The 20184-nt window shown below is 43.8% G+C and overlaps 1 protein-coding gene across 3 annotated transcripts in view; it reads right to left on the reverse strand.

Annotated features, from left to right (window-relative positions):
* Positions 1–20184, reverse strand: part of RECQL (RecQ like helicase) — a 290842-nt gene that overhangs the window by 136491 nt on the left and 134167 nt on the right. For all 3 annotated transcript variants that reach the window (XM_029600183.1, XM_029600182.1, XM_029600181.1), the window contains one exon: positions 17002–17168. In XM_029600183.1, coding sequence (XP_029456043.1) covers positions 17002–17168 — 167 coding nt within the window. The remainder of the gene's footprint in view (positions 1–17001; positions 17169–20184) is intronic.

Here is a 20184-nt window from a genome sequence, read left to right on the forward strand (position 1 = left end):
GGGGGTGGGTTAGGGAGGGGAAGGTGGGGAGTCGGAGGGAACAGAGGAAGGCTGTGCGGCTCGGCGTGCACAAGTTGCACAATTGTGCACCCCCTTGCGTGCACACACACTGGATTTTATAACATGCGCGCGGCTCGGGCGCATGTTATAAAATCGGGCGTAGATTTGTGCGCGCCGGGTTGTGTGCACAAATCTACGCCCGTGTGTAGTTTTTAAAATCTGGCCCTAATCAACCAAAATATAAACTGGTTCAACTCCTCCTTCCACTTTCAACCCCCCCCAGAAGATCCACAAGATTTGCCAATAATGGCACTCTACCAATAACCTCGTCTAAACTTACCCACCTATCCTCGGGCCCTGTCCCTCGCCAGACCTACCATCTGGAACACAATGCCCCCTGACTTAAGGCTTGAAACTAACACCTAAAACTTAAAAAAGAACAACCTTAAAACTTGGCTCTTTAAGCAAGCCTACCAATAATCTTCACACACTCTCGACAAGGACTCTCTATCTCCTCCCCTATATGAAATCCCATTCCTGAAAAATCCATCCCCCTCCTCAACCTCCCCACCCCTACAATTACAATTATTATAGTTATTTGTTCCCGTTTGTGCGCTCTTACGTTCCTACCTCCTTTCGCCTCTTAGTCTCCTTAGATGTTCATATTGTTAAGACATAGTTTCTCAAATTGTTAATATGTAATTTCCCTTCCATAGTTCTCTGTTCTACTGTAAACCGATGTGATGTGCAAATGAATGTCGATATATAAAAGCGTTAAAAAAATAAAAGTAAAGTAAACAAATGTCGGGCCACAGTAGCCGGTTATAGGGTAACCCCTAAGACTAGAGAAGTTGGCGATACAGGAACAGGATGTGCTAATACCTTCTGCCTGTCCGGCCATCTCCCCCTTGGGTTGAGCCCTCAGGCTCTGGTGGCTGGCAGGTCTTAAGCTGGCAGTGCACTGGATGCAGGGGTGCAGGAGGATACCCACAAAGGCTGCAAAGCAACAAAAAACTGAAAGGTGCCCACAAATAAGCACAGGCACACAAGACAAGGAGTGCACCACAAAGAAGACACAAAACAAGAGACACAGAGCAAACAAAACAGGAGGCTACAACATACAGCCAAATAGATAAGGAAAGCCACTAAACTGAGGCCACACTAAGAACAAAAGTCAAAGCAAACAGAAAATCAACAAAGCTAAGGCTAAGGAATGCAGCTAGGCAGAACTAGAATGGCCACAACATGGAATGCAGGAAACTTCATGCTGAGGGAGGGAGTAACGGGTGAGGCATACTTAAAAAGGCATGGCAATGATGCATCATGGAGTCTTTGAGACATAAATGTGTGTAGATCAGACTGTAGCCCACTGAGGGCCGCACAGCAGCCAGAGTCCTTACAATAGCCCAAAGAAACATCTTGGCACAGATGTTGTAACAGAGTCATTGTGGTCTTACTTCAAACAGCATAAGTAGTCCTCGTGAAAGTAGATAATGGACATTTTCAGAATACATACGGTATACTTCTTGAAGATGCTGGCCTGCCTCTGTGCTAAAAATTGACAGTGCAAAATCAAACACAATGATGAAAAATTTCAGGAACATAGCCAAAAGCTCTATAGTATTGAAAAAATGGCTGAACCAGAAATACACTGAAAAAATAAAGAATTTTGAAAAAAGTGCCAAAAACCTGAAGGGAGAAAAGGGTGACTAGGGGAGCCCAAAACAAACTGAACACAATGTCCAAAGCACTTCCAAAGAAAGGGAACAGCGAATGCGACTGAAAAATGAACAAATTGAATCTTTTAAAATCTGATCATTGAAACAGACTTGGGAGCATGAGCAGTGGTGGATGTGTGGGAAGATCTGTACACTCTCACACCCTTCTAGTTTTTTTCTGAACTGAGGAAGCTTCTCCACATTGCCACCATTGGATAAAGTGACACACTTATGTAACTAATTTACCTTGCTTATTGACAGATTATATATTAGTAACATATATAACATATGTACATATGTACATATGTTATATAGTAGAAAAGCCCATCATAAAATGATGGAGTACAGTGGTACCAGTACTGATCACTGCCTGCCCTAACTTCTTTCCCCAAGAGAAAGCAACTCCTGCCCAGAATCTAAAATCACACATCCTTATTCACCTTTGAATTTCAGTGCTAGCAGGACCAGAGTGATTGGGCATCTCTCCTGTCCACTGGCTTGCCTGGAGATAGGAGAATGAAGAGTAAGGGTTGGCTGGAAGCTTTATTTTATCAAAAACATAGGTGGGCTGGTGGAGTCTCAGTGCCCCAACTTCTGCTAACTGCAATTTGTGTAAATATTTCCAAATAGCATATACTAAGTGTAATTAGGGAGTGCTATCCGCAGTAGAGTGGACTAATTTGCTTCAGTGCATGCTCACAGTGGCTGCTCTCACAAAAATGACTAATACTAATTGCAATCAAACTGCATTTATATATATATATAGATAGATAGATATCGTCAGTTGTTTTAAAAATTGTTTATCCTAAGTGCTGCTTTACATTAAAAAACAAAAAAACACTAAAAATCCACACAGCTGCAGCAGAGCTCCATTCAAATGATATTGGATAAAATATCCTCAATATTAAAGAGGGGTGGGGAGCAGTAACTGAAGAGAGGTAAAGGCAAGGGTTTAATTTATTTAACAAAGAATATCAAAACACATTAAAACGCTAGACTACTTTAGAAAATAAAGAGAATACTATAAAAAAGGTGGAAATATTTAAAATATTTCTCTAAACAGAACTGGCATTTCCTTAGAATTACTATATTTTTACAATATCTTTTGTGTATTCTTGTTAAGAGACCATGAGTAGCACAAGGGAACTAATTATAAAGTAAATACTAATCTTTTTAAAGTGCTCCATTTTCTTTTGAAGAGGTAACAGCTCTCAATATTGGTGTAAAATAACACTGATCACATATGTTTAAAACCAACGGCAGTTTTCAAATCAGAAATGGGAGTAGTGCCATGAGACTGGAGAAGTGCAGTTGTGGACACTCTTCACAAGGGTGGCAGCAGAGAGGAGGCTGGAAACTACAGGTCGGTTAGCCTCACCTCGGTGGTGGGAAAATTAATGGAAATGCTGCTAAGGAAAGGATAGTGAAAAAACTATCTACAATCAGGTGGCTTGCTGGATCCAAAGCAGCATGGATTCACCAGGGGAAGGTCCTGTCAGACAAATCTGATTGACATTTTTTGATTGGGTGACTAGAGATTTCGATCAAGAAAGAGCACTTGAGATCTACTTGGATTTCAGCAAAGCTTTTGAAACAGTCCACATAGGAGGCTTGTGAATAAAATGAGAAGCTTGGAAGTGAGCGCAAAGGTGATGGCATGGATTACAAACTGCTTGACTGATAGGAGACAGTGAGTAATGTAAGCGGAACCTACTCTGAAGAGAGAGCCATGTTAAGTGGAGTACCACAGGATCAGTTTGGGACTGGTTCTGTTCAATATCTTTGTGAATGAGATTGCAGAAGTGATAGAAGGTAAAAGTTGTCTATTTGTTGTTGATACTAAGATGTGCAAGAGTGGACATACCAGAAGAAGCAGAAGGAATGAAAAGTATTTTAAGAAAGCTTGAAGAGTGGTCGAAGATTTCGTAGCTGGGATTCAATGTCAAGAACTGCAGAATCAAGCTTCTGGAGTGTGGTAATCCAAAAAAGCTGTATATGACGGGGAGTGAAATACCGATGTGCATGGACCAAGAGAGAGCTTGGGATAATAGCATCTTGCGATGTGAAGACAGTGAAGACAAGGCGATAACTAAAACCAGAAGAATACTGAGCTGCATAGAGAAAGGAATAACCAGTAGGAAAAAGGAGGTGATAATGCCTTTGTCCAGGTCCTTGGTGAGGCCTCACCTGGAGTACTGTGCTCAGTTCTGGAAACTGTATCTCAAAAAGGATAGACAGGATGGAAGCAGTCCAGAGAAGGGCAACCAGAGGTCTATTTCGGAAGACATATAAGGAGAGGCTGAAGGATCTAAATATGTATATCCTGGAAGACAGGAGGTGCAGAAGCGATATGATACAGACATTCTGATACCTGAAAGGTTTTAATGATGCACAAAAATCAAACCTTTTTCACTGGAAAAGATACAGAACTAGGGGTCAAGAAATGAAACTCTGGGGGGACGATTAAGAACCAGTCTCAGAAAATATTTCTTCACGGAGAGGGTAGTGGATGCTAGGAATGCTCTTCCGGATGAAGTGGCAAAGAAGAAAACTGTCAACGAATTTAAATGGGCATGGGATAAACATTGTGGATCCCTAAAGGCTAGAGGAAGGAAAAGAAGAAGAGGGTGCTTGGGGAGCAACCTGAACGGAGTTGCAGTTACTACCCTCAACAGAAGGCATGGGGAATACTACCATCAATCAATAGCCTTGTTGCTTTTGATTCAATTACAACATCGTTTCCCACTTTGACGGTGGGGTAGGAGGGAGGGGGATTCGAACTGGATACATCAACATTTTATTTTATTTATTTAAAAACTTTTTTATACCGGAGATCATGTACAAATACATATCGCTTCGGTTTACAGAGAACCAACAATTGGAAATTACAGCAAACAATATGAACAAAATTGAACAAAAATAGAACCAGAATGGAATTGAACATGGATTACATGTGGGGATTAAGGGGAATTGCAAAAAGGTAAACATGAGAATCAAAACATGGATTACATGATACAGAGGAGTAAGGGGAACTACGAGCAGTTAAACACATCCGAACCTAAGTACTATAATGTAGGGTCAAGTAAAAGGTCAGGAAAAAAGGACTTTAAGTAAATGCTCTTGTGAAGAGCCAGGTCTTCAGTTTTTTTTTTAACGTCCGCAGGCAGGAGTTCTGAGGGAAGATTGTTCCATTGTATGGGTCCAGCAATTGAGAAGGCTCGTTTCTTGAGAGCTGACTTAGCGGGGGGAACATGAAGGGTGCCTAGGTATGTTGTTCTGATTGGTCTGGAGGCTGAGTGATGTTGAAGAGGGTAGGATAGTTCGAGCGAGGTTAGGGAGTGAATAGTTTTGTGGATCATGGTTAGCACTTTATACTGAATTCTGAATTTAATAGGTAGCCAATGTAAGTACATAAGAATGGGGGTGATGTGTTCTCTTCTTCTGGTATTGGTTAAGATTCTTGCTGCAGAATTCTGTAGCATTTGAAGTGGTTTGGTGGTGATAGCTGGAAGACCGATTAGAAGTGAATTGCAGTAATCTATTTTTGAGAATAAGATGGTTTGGAGAACTGTTCGGAAGTCCTGCAGGTGGAGGAGGGGTTTCAGATTTTTTACAATAAGTAATTTATGGAAGCATTCTTTTGTTGTGTTGTTGACGAATCTTTTTAAATTCAGCCTATTATCTATAGTTACTCCCAAGTCTCTTACATTTGAGGTAGTGGAGTGAGCTCTGACTTTTACGGTCTGGGGTACTGACACACAGACATTAGGGAAAAAGCACAGGATGGTTTCTATGACCAATTCCCAAAGCAAACAACATAAGCAGCAGTCTGAATTATCAAAAAGGATCCTCACCCAGTATTATTACTACCCTTAACATAAGGCTTGGGGATATCCTGCACGGAGTGGTAAATACTGCCATAAGAAACTTGCTGAGCAGAATGGATGGGCCATCTGGTTTTTTTCTTCCATCATTATTATGTTACTATGTATTTATATGATTTAACTTGCCCTGGCACCAGTAGAATTGGCTTCTAATAAAGCAGAAATGCTTTTTCATATATCATCATCCTTTCACGCTTTTCCAATCAAAGGATTCAAATCATGTAAGATACAGTTTACAGAGATTATAGTGACAATATAAATTATATAAACATAACCAAATAATAAAGTTATAGAAGCTTAAGATTTACACATGTATACCACTGTAATTGATCACAAATTGTATCTTATTTACGTTCGTTCTCAAATTGCATCTTATTTATGTTCGTTCAGTGCACCTGTTAGCTGTTCTATGTACTGTTGTTTCTCTTGTAAACCATTGCGAAGGCCAGTTCCAAACAACAGTATATAAAAACACTAAATAAATAAATAAATAAATAAATAAATAAAATGGTATAAATTCATCGACTTTCAAAATTTAGAGGATAACTTTCAAACAAGTATGCACGCACCATTGTTGCAGAGGTGGACCCTTGGGCCGAGGTGGGGTTGACGCAACGCGTAGGTGAGGACCTACGGGTCCTCTCCGTCGGCAGGTGGAGTGGGCTGATAGGCAGAGGCCGCTGGAGCTTCACCTATACCAGCCCTCGTTCACGGTGGGTTGAGCCTTTGGGTGCCGGGAGGACTTAGGTAGGTCTCGAGATAGAATAGCAAGTGAGGTTGGTTCAGCCCAGAGACAGCAGGCAAGGGATGGTGTAGTCCTACTCTGGACTGGGTAAGGTTCTGGAAACTCGGGCGCTAATGAAACAAAGGCAGACTGAGGGAGCTCGAGCAAAGGTAGGCCGAAGCCTAATAAGTCCATGTCCAGGGTGTAGGCAGAAGAGGCATCCAATGGTAGGCTTGAGCCAGGGCCGGCGGCAATCCAAGGGCTGTGGCAAGTGATGCTGAAGTCTGATCACGGAGATAGTTAATAGCGTAGTCAATCGAAGCTGAGGTCTGATCTCGGAGAAGACAATAGTGTAGTCGGGCAAAGCGGAGATCAGGGTCTGGAGATAGGCAATATGTGGGCAGGCGAAGTAGAGGTCTGGGTCTGGAGATAGCCTGTAGCGTAGTCAGGCAAAGCGGAGGTCTGTCTGGAGATAGGCAGTAGCATAGTCAGGCGAAGCGAAGTCAAAGTCCATGTAATCAATCCGAAGCATAGGCAGGGCAGGAATGAGGAAACAGGAACAATGAGGATCAGGAACATACAGTAGAGATGAATCTCTTAACAGAAACGAGTACTCAACCGCGAGGAGACCTGTTGCAAAAGCAACGCTATGGAGTGGGGCCTGAGCTTAAATACTATGAAGAGGTTGACATCATCCGGCGCCGCAGCCAGGTTCCCGCCACGGTCCCTACATAAGGATCAGCGATGTGCACGCACCTAGGGAGGGCCACAGCGTGGGTAGTGGCATCTCTCCGCGGGCCATGCGGAGAGGCCCGACGAGCAAAAGCATCATGACCTGGAACGCTGGGGACTGTGGCAGAGCCAGACACACTGGAGGAGACCAGAGGTCGGAGATAGCGGCCCACCACTGCTAGCGAGGAGGAACCAGAGGCTGAAGTCCTTGTGGAAAGGTAAGGGGGCCGTGCTGCGGGTCTGCTGCAGACAGCACTAGTAACAACCATATACACGCATATATGGTGCCGCGTGAAAGTATGGTATTTCATAATTTCTCCATGCATGCATAAGCATATTATAAAATGCACCTATCTTTTATAGAAAATAAGCATGCGTACATGAACTACTTGCACAGATATCTGCGCATAGCCAAATTTCACCACCAGGGACGTCTCTTGACTAGCATGCCTGATGGTGAGGCACAAGGACATGCTGCTCACCAGGAGGGAGATCAGAAGGCATAACATCACAATGCAGAGGCCTGGAGGCCCTCTCACTAATGCAATAACCTTTAACTGCTTATAGGTCATGCACATCACACCCTGGAGCGTATGAGATATACTGATACAGGTTTGGCTCTCTTCACAGATACCACCACCTCCTTGTCGAAGGAGGAAGAAGAAGAGGACAAACCCTAAGATCCTCCTTCAGCTGAAGCATCTGTGATTGCTGCAGGGCAGAAAACAGCCACCACCGCCACCATCAGTAGTGCTGGTCCCTCTGGTAGCACACCAGCCACTTTCCTCCCCCATCCACCAATGAAGACCCCCTAAGCCTTTAGCAGTACCCATCCCTCTCCCCTTCCCTTTAGGGACTACTCCCTCTTTGGCCATGGAATATAAGCATACTGGTCTTGAGCCTGGTCAGTCACTGCTACCTGATGATGGTCAGCGGGTCCATGCAGACCCTCTCCCGGATCCTCTGCAGCAGAGGCTACTTTTGGCAAAGGAGCCCTTTCGCCTGGGCTACAATGAACTCTAAATACCGTGGGAGAGCTGTGGAGACGACGGGGAGGAACTCTGTAGCCTGCAAACCCATATCAGGACGAAGGTGAACATCCTGAAGTGATTCGCCCAAGCTCGCTTCACAGCAGCTCTTGAGCTGATGGCACCACAGCCACCAGCCCCCTAGTCCTAGCGGGACTGAGCCTGCTGATGGCCCTGGACCTTTTTTTAATTTTAATTTTTTGTAAATAGATAACTCCCTGGGTTCTCTTCCCCCTTTCCATTTTTATGTTTATTTGTATATAATTTTTAAAGTTTTAAAAGTTAAATATTATAATAAATGTCTTTTTTATACATTTTATTGATATCCACATTTCATTAGGTGCATGCATTGGTCCTTTTCCAACCCCAGTAAAGTTGGAAAAGGACCTCCAGTGCCTCTTCAGACGCTGCTCCGCACCGAAAACGCTCTCCCGCCCGAAAGCCGGCCCCCAAGCTCCAACCTATCGCAGAGGCCCGAACGGACAACCAATCACAGGCAAGCAGGGGGGAACTTTAAATTCTCAATCCTACCGGCGCCATCTCTCTTTACTTTCCTGATCGCGGCGGCGGTGGTTTGGCCTGCGCAATCGGCGCCACAGTCCCGTTGGGGTAAGGCCACTTACCTACACGCCTTCCCACAACGGGGCTGCCGCCGATCGCCGGACCTCCAGTGCCTCTTCAGACGCTGCTCCGCACCGAAAACGCTCTCCCGCCCGAAAGCCGGCTCCCAAGCTCCGACCTATCGCAGAGGCCCGAACGGACAACCAATCACAGGCAAGCAGGGGGGAACTTTAAATTCTCAATCCTACCGGTGCCGCGTGCCGAAGGAGCGCGACAAAGGGGCCTGCCCCTTTGTGCGCCCCTTAGTGCAGCCCCGTAGGGCAGCCTTGTTCCTCTCCACCTGGAATCCCTACACATATCTCCCTGCGCCCCTCCTCAGACTTCGGCCCACTGTCAGAAATTGTGTCTAATTCTGACAGAGTACTCTCCACACTTAAAATGCACCTTTTTAACATCCCCATCATCAGAAAACCCCCCAAATTCAAAGAGAAACCACCGAAATTCTATCCCATACAGCAGAAAAGACTTATCCCTATAACTATCTCTCCAGTCACACAACTACTAGGCCTTTCTCTACTCTCACTAACCCTCTTTAACGCCCAGTCCCTTTCCAAAAAATCACACATCCTTAATGAATACCTCGCAGAGACCAAACCAGATATCTGTGCCATCACAGAAACCTGGTTAAAACCCACGGAATCAGTACTTATAAATCAACTCCCCACACAAACCTACGATATATTCTCGGTCCCCAGACCTAAAAAAAGAGGAGGCGGATTGCTTTTGGCTGCAAAGAAAGACCTAAAAATAACTCTGCAACAATCCCTCTCAAGCTCAAACCTAGAAGGAGCATTTTTTAAATCCAAGCAACTACAAATATGCCTCATCTATGCTCCCCCTGGAAAATTAGAGGCAGACCCATCCCCCATTATAGAATACATATCCAAGCACATCAACTATGACTCCCCGGCATTAATAATAGGAGACTTTAATCTACATGTTGACTCGAACAAACGCTCCTCCAACTGCGAAATGTTCCTCTCTACACTTAAAAACTTGGGCTTCAAACAAATCATAGATAACCCTACTCATAAAGCTGGCCACACCCTGGATCTGATATTCGTGAACGAAGGCATCTCCCCAACATCCCCGCCAACCTGTACTCCAGTACCATGGTCGGACCATCTTGTCATCACAACGGTCCTTAAGACAGCAGATCTTCCACCACCGTCCTTCCCCAAATCTACAATTCACTTCAGGAAACCTTGCTCAATAGAAACCATCTCCAATTGTCTTGAAAAAGAACTACCACAGCTCAACCTCTCCAACGTGAACTCAGCCATCACATCCTGGCATGCAATTACCAACAAAGTCGCAGACCAAACATGCCCACTTACTACCAAGGTGATACACAAGGATCTAGACAACAGAAAACCCTGGTTCACACCGGAACTAAAGGCCATAAAATCAGAACTCAGAAATAAAGAACATATCTGGCGCAGAAATCCCTCAACCACGAATCAAGCAATCTACAAATCCACACTCAACAAGTACAGGAACTCCATCTTTAAAACAAAGAAAGACTTCTATGCAAAAAAAATCCACCATTTTATCTTTGACTCTAAAGCTCTTTTCTCATACGTCTCCGCTCTCACCAAACCCCCTCCTCCATCTATTCCAGACGACCAGGCTCTCTCCAAAGCTAATGAACTCGCAACTTTCTTCGAAGAAAAAATCATCAAGCTCACCAAACAGTTCCACGCTCCCAACTCCACCACCCACCCTCTCACAGACCACAATATCTCAGCAGAACACAAGGCTAGAATCCTTCGAGACCACCTCATCATTAGACTCCTTCGAGAACACCTCAGCACTCGAAGTTACGACTATTCTTAAGAAACTCAAACCCTCTTCGCATCCTCTAGATACCATCCCCTCAAACATTCTCATTTCGATACCAAACTCCATAGCGAAACCAGTCGCAGAAATCATCAACTGCTCACTAAATCAAGGCCTCGTACCCGACTCTCTCAAGCAAGCTATACTGAAACCTCTCCTAAAAAAAACCAATCTGTCTACTGCGGAACCAGCGAATTTTCGTCCCATTGCTAACTTACCCCTCATTTCAAAGATCATGGAAAAAATAGTCAATAAACAGCTCACAGAGTACCTTGAAGAAAACAATATTCTAGCTCCATCTCAATACGGATTTCGAAAAGCTCGAAACACAGAGTCCCTTCTGATTTCTCTCATGGACTCAGTTTTCCTAAGCTCAGAAAAAAAGACAACCTCACCTCCTCATTCTCCTCGACCTATCTGCGGCCTTTGACACGGTCAATCACTCAATCCTCCTCGACAGACTAGCTGCCATTGGTATTTCAGGCTCTGCCCTAGAATGGTTCCGCTCATTTCTCAAAAACAGATCATTCAAGGTCAAAATCAACAACAAAGAATCACAGGCTATCAACTCAAACTTGGGAGTTCCACAAGGTTCCTCTCTCTCTCCAACCCTTTTCAACATTTATCTTCTACCTCTGTTTCCTCCTATCAAAAATGAATATCAAACATCTTGTTTACGCGGATGACGTACAAATCCTCATCCCTATTAGGAAATCTCTTCAAAAATCTTTAATTTTCTGGGAATATTGCTTTCAGGAAATTAGCTCGCTCCTCACCAAACTCAATTTAGTCATCAACAAGGACAAAACAGAATACCTGATCATCGCCCTGGAAGACAACTTCATTCCAAGAGAGATCTCCGCCATCATAATTGATCAACCACAAAAAGACAGCATCACTACTCCCAATCCTCTTACAACCATTCTAGACAACCTCAAAAATACATCCCACGTTAGAGATTTAGGCGTGATTCTAGACATTCAGCTAAACCTCAAAAGATTTGTTAACACAACCAAAGAATGCTTTTTCAAATTACTTCTGAAAAAGCTAAAACCCTTACTACACGCTCATGATTTCCGCCTCGTCCTGCAATCAATCATCCTCACCAAAATTGATTACTGCAACGCATTGCTAATTGGTCTACCAGCTACCACCATTAAGCCCCTTCAATTGTTACAGAACTCTGCAGCTAGGATATTGACCAACTCAAATAAGAGAGATCACATCACGCCAATACTCTACAATCTCCACTGGCTGCCAATTAAATACAGAATCATCTACAAAGTCATGACCCTTTTACATAAATACTTAAACAACGTAGCTCCAATCGATCTTGCCCATCAGCTACATACCATTAAATCAACAAGACCAATCAGAAAAGCCTACCAAGGCACCCTATCCATCCCCCAAACCAAAAATCCACTAAGGAATAGGGCTTTTTCCACCGCAAGTCCTGCTATGTGGAACATCCTTCCACCTGACCTCAGACAAGACCCCTGCCACCAGTCATTTAAGAAAAAATTGAAAACTTGGCTTTTCGGCCAAGCATTTCCCTGATTAATCACAAGACACTATCAGCTTGAAATTATACTCCGCATCACTCTACTTGTATAACTTATGGTATAACTTGCAATCATGCTCTGCATTGTTCTAATTTGTATCACCCCACCCCACTCCCCCCCCCTTTTTTTGAAACTCCACCCCCCAAGCTCCTACTTCTTCCCTCCAATAAACACACCTTCTGCCTAGATCATCTGTTTTCCTTCCCCATACCATCCCTATGCTTCCTCCCCTCCTTAGCCTCACTTCACCCAGATCAATTTTTGTTCGATTCATCCACAAGTAAGTTAATTTTTTTCAAGATTCCATCTTCAGCCTATTGCAAGGCAGCTGTTTCATTAGGAATATCCAATTAATACCTTATTTATTGTTTTTTATATTTTTCTCTCATTGTTATCTGTTATCTAAGAGTTTCTTCGTTATATGTAATGCTACTTAGCAAGTTACTTTGTTATCTGTAAACCGATTTGATTTACATACAATGTAAGAAGACCGGTATATAAAAAAACAAAAATAAATAAATAAAGTCCTTTTCAAGGCAGCTTATTGCAATCATGTCACCCACACATTACAAGGTCTGTAGCTAGCCATGCTGGTCTATACATTAATCTCTACCCTCCTCTCATCTACTCTTACAGCTGCCTGTGTGTAATTTTTAGTTATGAAGGTGTGTAGTACATGGAGATTCACCCGAAAAAGGCCCCAAATATTCTGTTGTAACTTCCATTAGGATGAAGCAATCTGAACCAAAAAAATGCGCTATATACCTTGACGTATGTGTAATCTTTTGGATTACACGTGATGCTGGAAGTGATCGCCATTTTCCGCCAGACACATTTTAACAGCGCTCCATGATCCTGAACGTGTCTGCGAGCATATCTGGGGGAATAGCAGCAATTTCACATTGGATGTTTTCCTTCAAATCTTCCACAGTGCAAGGCTTGTTCCAATAGACTTTTCCTTTGAGCATACCCCAAAGAAATAAACGTAGGACCCAAGAATCGTCCCCCTCGAGGGGGGGTTTAGGAAGCAGCGGGTCAACATCCGGATCTGGAATAGGGACCGGCAACGGGGCCCCCTGGACCACTCTAACCCTAACCGAGCCCTGGCCCTCCAGAGGTTTCGGAGAAGAAATTTGCTGGTTTTTTGGTGGTGGTGGTTGTGGGGGGGGGGGGGGGGCAGGGATGGATCTTCCTCCTGCTGTAAGCTGGCTAAATAGGACTTGTGCATAAGAAGCACAAACTCCTCGGAGAAACAAAACTTAGACTTCCCGGGCGGGGGGGGGGGGCAGGGGATGTAGGGAAAGGTCAAGCACCCACTCCAGAGCATGAGGGGGGCTCAAATCCGGAGAATAAACAAAAAAAAAAATTAAATCGTGCTCACCTTCCTCCTGCAAATCTGATTCTTCATTTGAGCCTGCTTCCAAGATGGCCATTCCCGCGGTTTTCCAGGCCAGGAACGGCCTGGCCACGCAGCATGGAACTCGCCCCCAGATCGCTGTAGGCGAGAGGCTCTATGAGAGACCCTCCCCACCCGGTAGGCACCCTGAACAGAGGCCTCTGCGGGAAAAACTTGTGGCAGACTCTCCACATGCTTTATGGGCGCTGGAACGGGGCATCAGCACTGAAGAAAAAAAAAATTGCTAAAAAAGTAAAAACAGCTGAGCTGTGCAGGGCTGAAGTAGGTCAGTGGAGACAGCCACTGAACTCTGCAGGCTGCCGGAGCTGTCCACAGTTCTTAAAAAGTAACAAATACAGCCCTGCTTGTACCCTTTTTTTTTTTATTAAACTGCTCAGCTAATCCAGGGGAAAAACACTCCCTGAGAGGGTACTGTTTTACAGTGGACAGCTAGATAATGGGGGAGAGACTGGACCACCAGTATCACCCCAGATGGTCACCAGGAAAAAGGGGCCTAGGATGGGCAAGCCCTCCCGCCCCCCAGCAGAGCGAAGAGACCGAACTGTTTCTGTGAGGAAAAAAATGGAGAAAAAACTTTCAAAGTCCTCTTTTTTATTTTTTTTTAAAACAAGAATTTAATACTTGCTGGATCCAGACCAAAAGTAAAGAAAATCCCCTCAGGGAAACTAAGGGAAGAAGAAGGGGAACCGTAGGTTCGGCTGCCTGCACCTGCTGGAGACAGACGAATACTGAAGGGGTGTAGGGTAGGCTCTGTCCCGATATAGGATACCCTCACAGTTTTGGTCTGTCTCCACCTGCTGGACAGGAGGCTAACCCATGGTCTGGACTGATCCGGGTATGTACAGGGAATGAAAGTTTTCTCAAGTGAACAGCTTTACCATGGAATGTTTTTTCACATCAACCTAATAAACGAAGGTTGACCGACGTGCCGCAAATGCGCAGTAGAGAGCAGCTCTACCGCGCATGCGAGCACGTCGGTCACAGTGTGCCTCTTAAAAATAAAAATGGCGCTGTAGGAGCGGCAGGAGCGGCGGCCCGAAGACCCGGAGCGGCGGCCCGAAGACCCGGAGCGGCGGCGGCACCGGCCCGAAGACCCGGAGCGGCAGGAGCAGCGGCCCGAAGACCCGGAGCGGCGGGAGCGGCAGCGGCGGCCCGAAGACCCGGGCTGGAGCGGCGGCCCGAAGCGGCAGCCCGAAGACCCGGAGCGGCGGCGGCATGCGCGCGAGGGAGGGACAGACGGAAGGAAGTCTGTCCCTCCCTCGCGCGCATGCCGCCGCCGCTCCGGGTCTTCGGGCCGCCGCTGCCGCTCCCGCCGCTCCGGGTCTTCGGGCCGCCGCTCCTGCCGCTCCGGGTCTTCAGGCCGCCGCTCCCGCCGCTCCGGGTCTTCGGCGGAGATCGACTGAGGGGAGGAGGGAGGGGGGAGAGAGGAGTGTCTGAGGGGAGGAGGGAGGGGGAGAGAGGAGTGACTCAGGGGGAGGAGGGAGGGAGGAGTGACTGACTGAGGGGAGGGGGGAGGGAGGAGTGACTGAGGGGAGGGAGGAGTGACTGAGGGGAGGAGGGAGGGAGGGAGGGAGGGGGAGAGGAGTGACTCAGGGGGAGGAGGGAGGAGTGACTGACTGAGGGGAGGGAGGAGTGACTGAGGGGAGGAGGAGTGACTCAGGGGAGGGAGGAGTGACTGAGGGGAGGGGGAGAGAGGAGTGACTCAGGGGAGGAGGGAGGGAGGGGGAGAGGAGTGACTCAGGGGGAGGAGGGAGGAGGGAGGAGTGACTGACTGAGGGGAGGGGGGAGGGAGGAGTGACAGGGGAGGGAGGAGTGACTCAGGGGAGGGAGGAGGGAGGAGTGACTGAGGGGAGGGGGGAGAGAGGAGGAGATAGGAGTGACTGAGGGAGGGAGAAGTGACTGAGAGGAGGAGGGAGGAGGGAGGGGGGGAGAGAGAGGAGTGACTGAAGGGAGAGAGTGGGGGAGGTGGGAGGGAGCATGAGGGGGGAAGGAAATGATCCAAAAAAAAAATGTTAATGTAGCCCGTTTTAACGGGCTTAACGGCTTGTTACAAAATAAAATACACAAAGCAGTCATAATAATGGCTGGTACTACAGAAAGGCCCAGAACTACAGTAAGACAGAAAAAAAAACAGTGGTATACATACAAAGATACCAATAGAAGCTCAGAGTAATAGTAAGAAGAATGAGATTACTACTAATATATTCCCCTCCCCTCTTCCTTTTTTCCTCTTTTCTCTTCCCTTTCTCCTTCTTTCCCTGTTCCTTGCCTTCCTTCTCTCCTCTTCCTCCTTCCTTTTCTTTCCCTCACCAACTTCCCCTCCTTTACAATTTGAAACATATTAGAATAAAATTGCATTAGTTATACATTAGTATTTATAAGTTGTTTAACCTTAGTTGTATCTTCTTTTTTATAAGAAATATATGATTGCCTCTGAGGGACAATTATGCTGATTGATAGGATAGTAACACCTTTGTGTTTTTCTATACATGATATAAGGTAAATATAAGGCTTGGTATGTGATTTAATTTATTTTATTTTACATTTTATGTTTTTCGCTATTAGCAATTTTATTTTCTAGATTTTAATTTGTTACTCCTTTTTTAAATTAGAGATCACAGGTCTTTTGTACAGAATGATTTTCCTCTTTCCTCTTCTGCACGTATATATATTTTTTTATGAATAGTTTTTGATACACATTTTAGCTATATTATACATTTAATTTTTATATTACAGTGTTTTATTTTTATACACATATGATTGTGTATGGTTTTGATTAATTTTATTTATTTTGGTTGACAGATTTATCATTGTATTTACTGTATAATAATTATTTTTATCTAGAATGGTTGTGTTTTGTAGGTACCATAGGAATACGTGTATATATTCCTGATGCAGGCAAACAGCCTAAACATGGCCATGAAGGGTCTATATCAGGTGAGTTTTCTAAGGAGTTACACATGTAAATATAATATACTATCATAGAAATTTTCAAAAGCCATTTAACCACATTAAGTGCACTTAACACCGGTAAAATCTATTGACAAGTCAATGGCAAATATTGTAGCAATTTTCAAAAGCCCAATTAAACGGTAAAACCCAGTTTTAAGTGTGTAAATGCCCTACATGTTTATGTAGCTTCGTATGTAAATGTGGGATTAACATTGTACAATTAAGTTATTTTCACCCTGTGCATCTTTTATTATTTTTTTATATATTTTTTATATATTGTTTTCATATTATTTACACTTATTTGATTTTAAATATTTGTTCTTAATTTTATTATATTATTCTCATTCTTATTATTGTTAGCCTTCTTATGATCTCTTTGAATGTGAACCATTGATTTTATTCCTAAAAAGACCTTACCAATTTAAAATATGGTTCACCATAGGAAAAACAACAGTATGATGGCTCCAGGAAAGAATAGTAAATTATTGCTATTTTGGCAATATAATAACTTTTATGTACCATACCTCATAAAAAAGATTTGGTCGATTGAAAGAGGCAGTGAATGTGATAGACTTCTGAACACACAAAATCTTCTCAGCATCTTTCAGAACATAGCTTGTTGCAGTACCAGTCAATCCAATCAATGGCACACTGGGAAACTGGCGCTTCAGAATGCCAAGCAATTTATAATCTAAACGATAAAGAAAAACATTATTATGCCTTGTTCTTTTTATACATTCCTATTTCTTTAAAATAAAGAAATAGCTTAAAAGGAAGAAAAATTTGAGCAGAGTTCAATTATATCAGGGCTGGATGATATGGAACCAGTTTCCTGCTTCCCAGATTATGTTCATCATTCTAGCTAATAATTCAAAAAGAACATAAGTCCAAAGACCAAGACATAAGAAATGTCAAGGTGTAAATCCTCAGGATATTCAACATTTAAGTAACATATTTTAGATACTCTTCATTATGAGGTCTTTTGATCTTGTTTGGTGGAGATAAAACAGAGTGTCTAAAAATTGGACTTACATGTTGAATATCTTGAGGATTTACACCTTGACATCCTTCTAGCTAGTTCATCACTCCTCCTGGAAATTTGTCTAAAGACTTCCCCTCTGTCTTGTGATTGGATCAGCAAGAATAAAGCAGGACTGTCTGCACTATATAGCTTCCCAGTTTACCCTTGCTCCTGGGTTAGTGAAAAAGCTCTGCCTGTACCTAGTTGTTTAAATCTTCTGGGTTGAGGTTTTTTTTCTTAAGTAGTGGCGTGATTGTAGCGATTTTTAGTTTGGTAGGAAGCTCACCCTCAATAAGAGATTTGTTGATGATTGCTGCTATTTTGGGGCTATGGGATGAGCGATTTCCTTTAGAGCTCGGGTTGGGATGGTGTCCATGTCATGACGTGCAGGGTTTATTTTTTTCAACATTTTCTCTGTTTCCAAGTTGGAGATAGGATTGAATTCAAGCCAAGGACTTATGTTTAATAAAGGATGCTTTTCTATGATTGATGGGGTGTTGAAGGCATCAGTAATTTTTGAAATTTTGTTCTTAAAGAAGATAGCTAAGTCTTGGCTTAAATTTTTTTGTTGTGGTGGTATTGTGATTGTTGTTTTCGGCGATGAGGTTGTTTACTATGTTGAACAGTGATTTTGATTTGTTGGCGGAGTTATTTATTTTTTTACTGTAGTAATCTCGTTTCATGTTCTGGATGGTTTTTTTGTAGGCGGCTAGATGTGTGCGGTATTTCTGCTGTAATAATGGCTGCTTGTTTTTTTGCCACTCTTTTTCGATTTTCCTGAGAGCCGTTTTCATATTTTTAAGAGTGGTGTTAAACCAGGGGTTTTGTTGTTCTCTTTTGTTCCTTAGACGTTTGAATTTCTCTGGGTTAATGTTGTTAGCGGTTTCTTCAGTAATTTGAAACCAGGATTGGATGGCGTTATTTATGTTAGAGAGGTCGAGATTAGAAAGCTGATAACCCAGTTCTTGCAGGAGAAGATCAGATTGAAATGGAGGTCGGTATTTGAAGAAATTTTGTGTATCCTTTGAGTAGGTTGGATTGTTGAAATTTATTTGAGTCTTGCATAGTAGAAGATGGTGGTCAGACCATGGAACTGGACTATGGGAAATTGTGGTATTAGAGAAGTAGTTATTAGTAAAAATTAGGTCTAATGTATGACCTGCTTTGTGAGTGGGGTTATGCACTTGAAGGAAGCAGTTTAAGCTTGAAAGCATGTCAATAAGGGTTTGGCAATTTAGAGATCTTGGGTTGACATCTATATGAAGGTTGAAGTCACCAAGGATGATTGTAGGTTTTTTCAAATTAATATAAGTAGAAAGGAACTCGAGCAGCGGAGAGATGTTGCTATCGAGAAGTTTAGGTGGGCAGTAGACAAGGCAGATTTGTAAATTTGGTGAGTCGAAGAGTGCAACTTCGAATTGTTTTGGGAGATTATGTGGGATCATTTTCAATGAAAAATGTTTTTTGATAAGTAGGAGAAGACCGCCTCCTCTTCGGTAATTACGAGGGATTGAGAAAGTGTCATAGGCATTGTTGTCAAGTTGGTTCAGAATGACTTGATCGGTGTTTTTGAACCAGGATTCTGTAATGGCGATGAAGTCAGGGTTTTTTTCTTGTAATATGTCTGATATTAACATGCATTTTTTGGTTAATGATTGAGCATTAATGAGAAGAAAGGTGAGGCAAAGTAAGTTTTTGTTATTTTTCGTAAGTGGGATGTTTATAAGGTGTTTGTGACTATTGTGGTGATGAGGGTTAGGTGGTTTCTCCATCTTACGAGTGCTTGTGCTAGATGTTAAGCGAACTCGGTGTTGAATGCTAGAAGCTGAATAAGGTTGACTGAAGTCAGGTAGAGGAGTGCTGGATGCTGATTGAGATTGATTGAAGGTCAGGCTGATGAGTGCTGGATGCTGATTGAGGATGACTGAAGTCTGGATGAGGAGTGCTGGATGCTGATTGAGATTGAATGAAGGTCAGGCTGAGGAGTACTGGATGCTGATTGAGGTTGATTGAAGGTCAGGCTGAGGAGTGCTGGATGCTGATTGAGGATGACTGAAGTCTGGATGAGGAGTGCTGGATGCTGATTGAGGTTGATTGAAGGTCAGGCTGAGGAGTGCTGGATGAAGTTTTAGTTGCTGTGTTGAACCGGATGATGCGTGCCGAATGCAGCTTGGAGTGTATGATGAGTGTTGGATGCAGCTTGTAAGTATGCATGAGGTGAGGGAGGGATTCTGGAAGAGATGTTTTGAGGTTCTGTGAGAAGAATATTGTGTGTTGGTTGAGAGCGGAGTTGAAAGTTGAAAGGCTGGAATGCTGGTAACTGCAGAGAGCAGGGACAATGATGTCTGTTGCTGATTGCCTGATAGGTGGTATTTGCCTGCTAATTTACATGCTGAATGAATGGTAAAAGCATAGGTGTAAGACCAGGTATCATAATGTGTTGGGAAGATTTTATGAGCTGCGCTGAGAGATGAGTTACAGGTGCATTTAGGCTTGTAGGCTTGTTTCCAAATAGATTCCGGATCAGCCCAAATTGTAAGGGGCTGCACGAAGGGGCGCACAAAGGGGCGCGGGGCGCACAAAGGGGCGCGCGGCGCCAAGAGGATCTGCAATTTAAAGTTCGGTAGGGCCTATTGTGATAGGCTGCAGCTGGCTAGGTGAGCGGGACTCGGCGGGTCTCGGCGCG

Source organism: Rhinatrema bivittatum, chromosome 4 (genome assembly GCF_901001135.1).
Source record: "Rhinatrema bivittatum chromosome 4, aRhiBiv1.1, whole genome shotgun sequence".
Classification (NCBI taxonomy): domain Eukaryota; kingdom Metazoa; phylum Chordata; class Amphibia; order Gymnophiona; family Rhinatrematidae; genus Rhinatrema; species Rhinatrema bivittatum.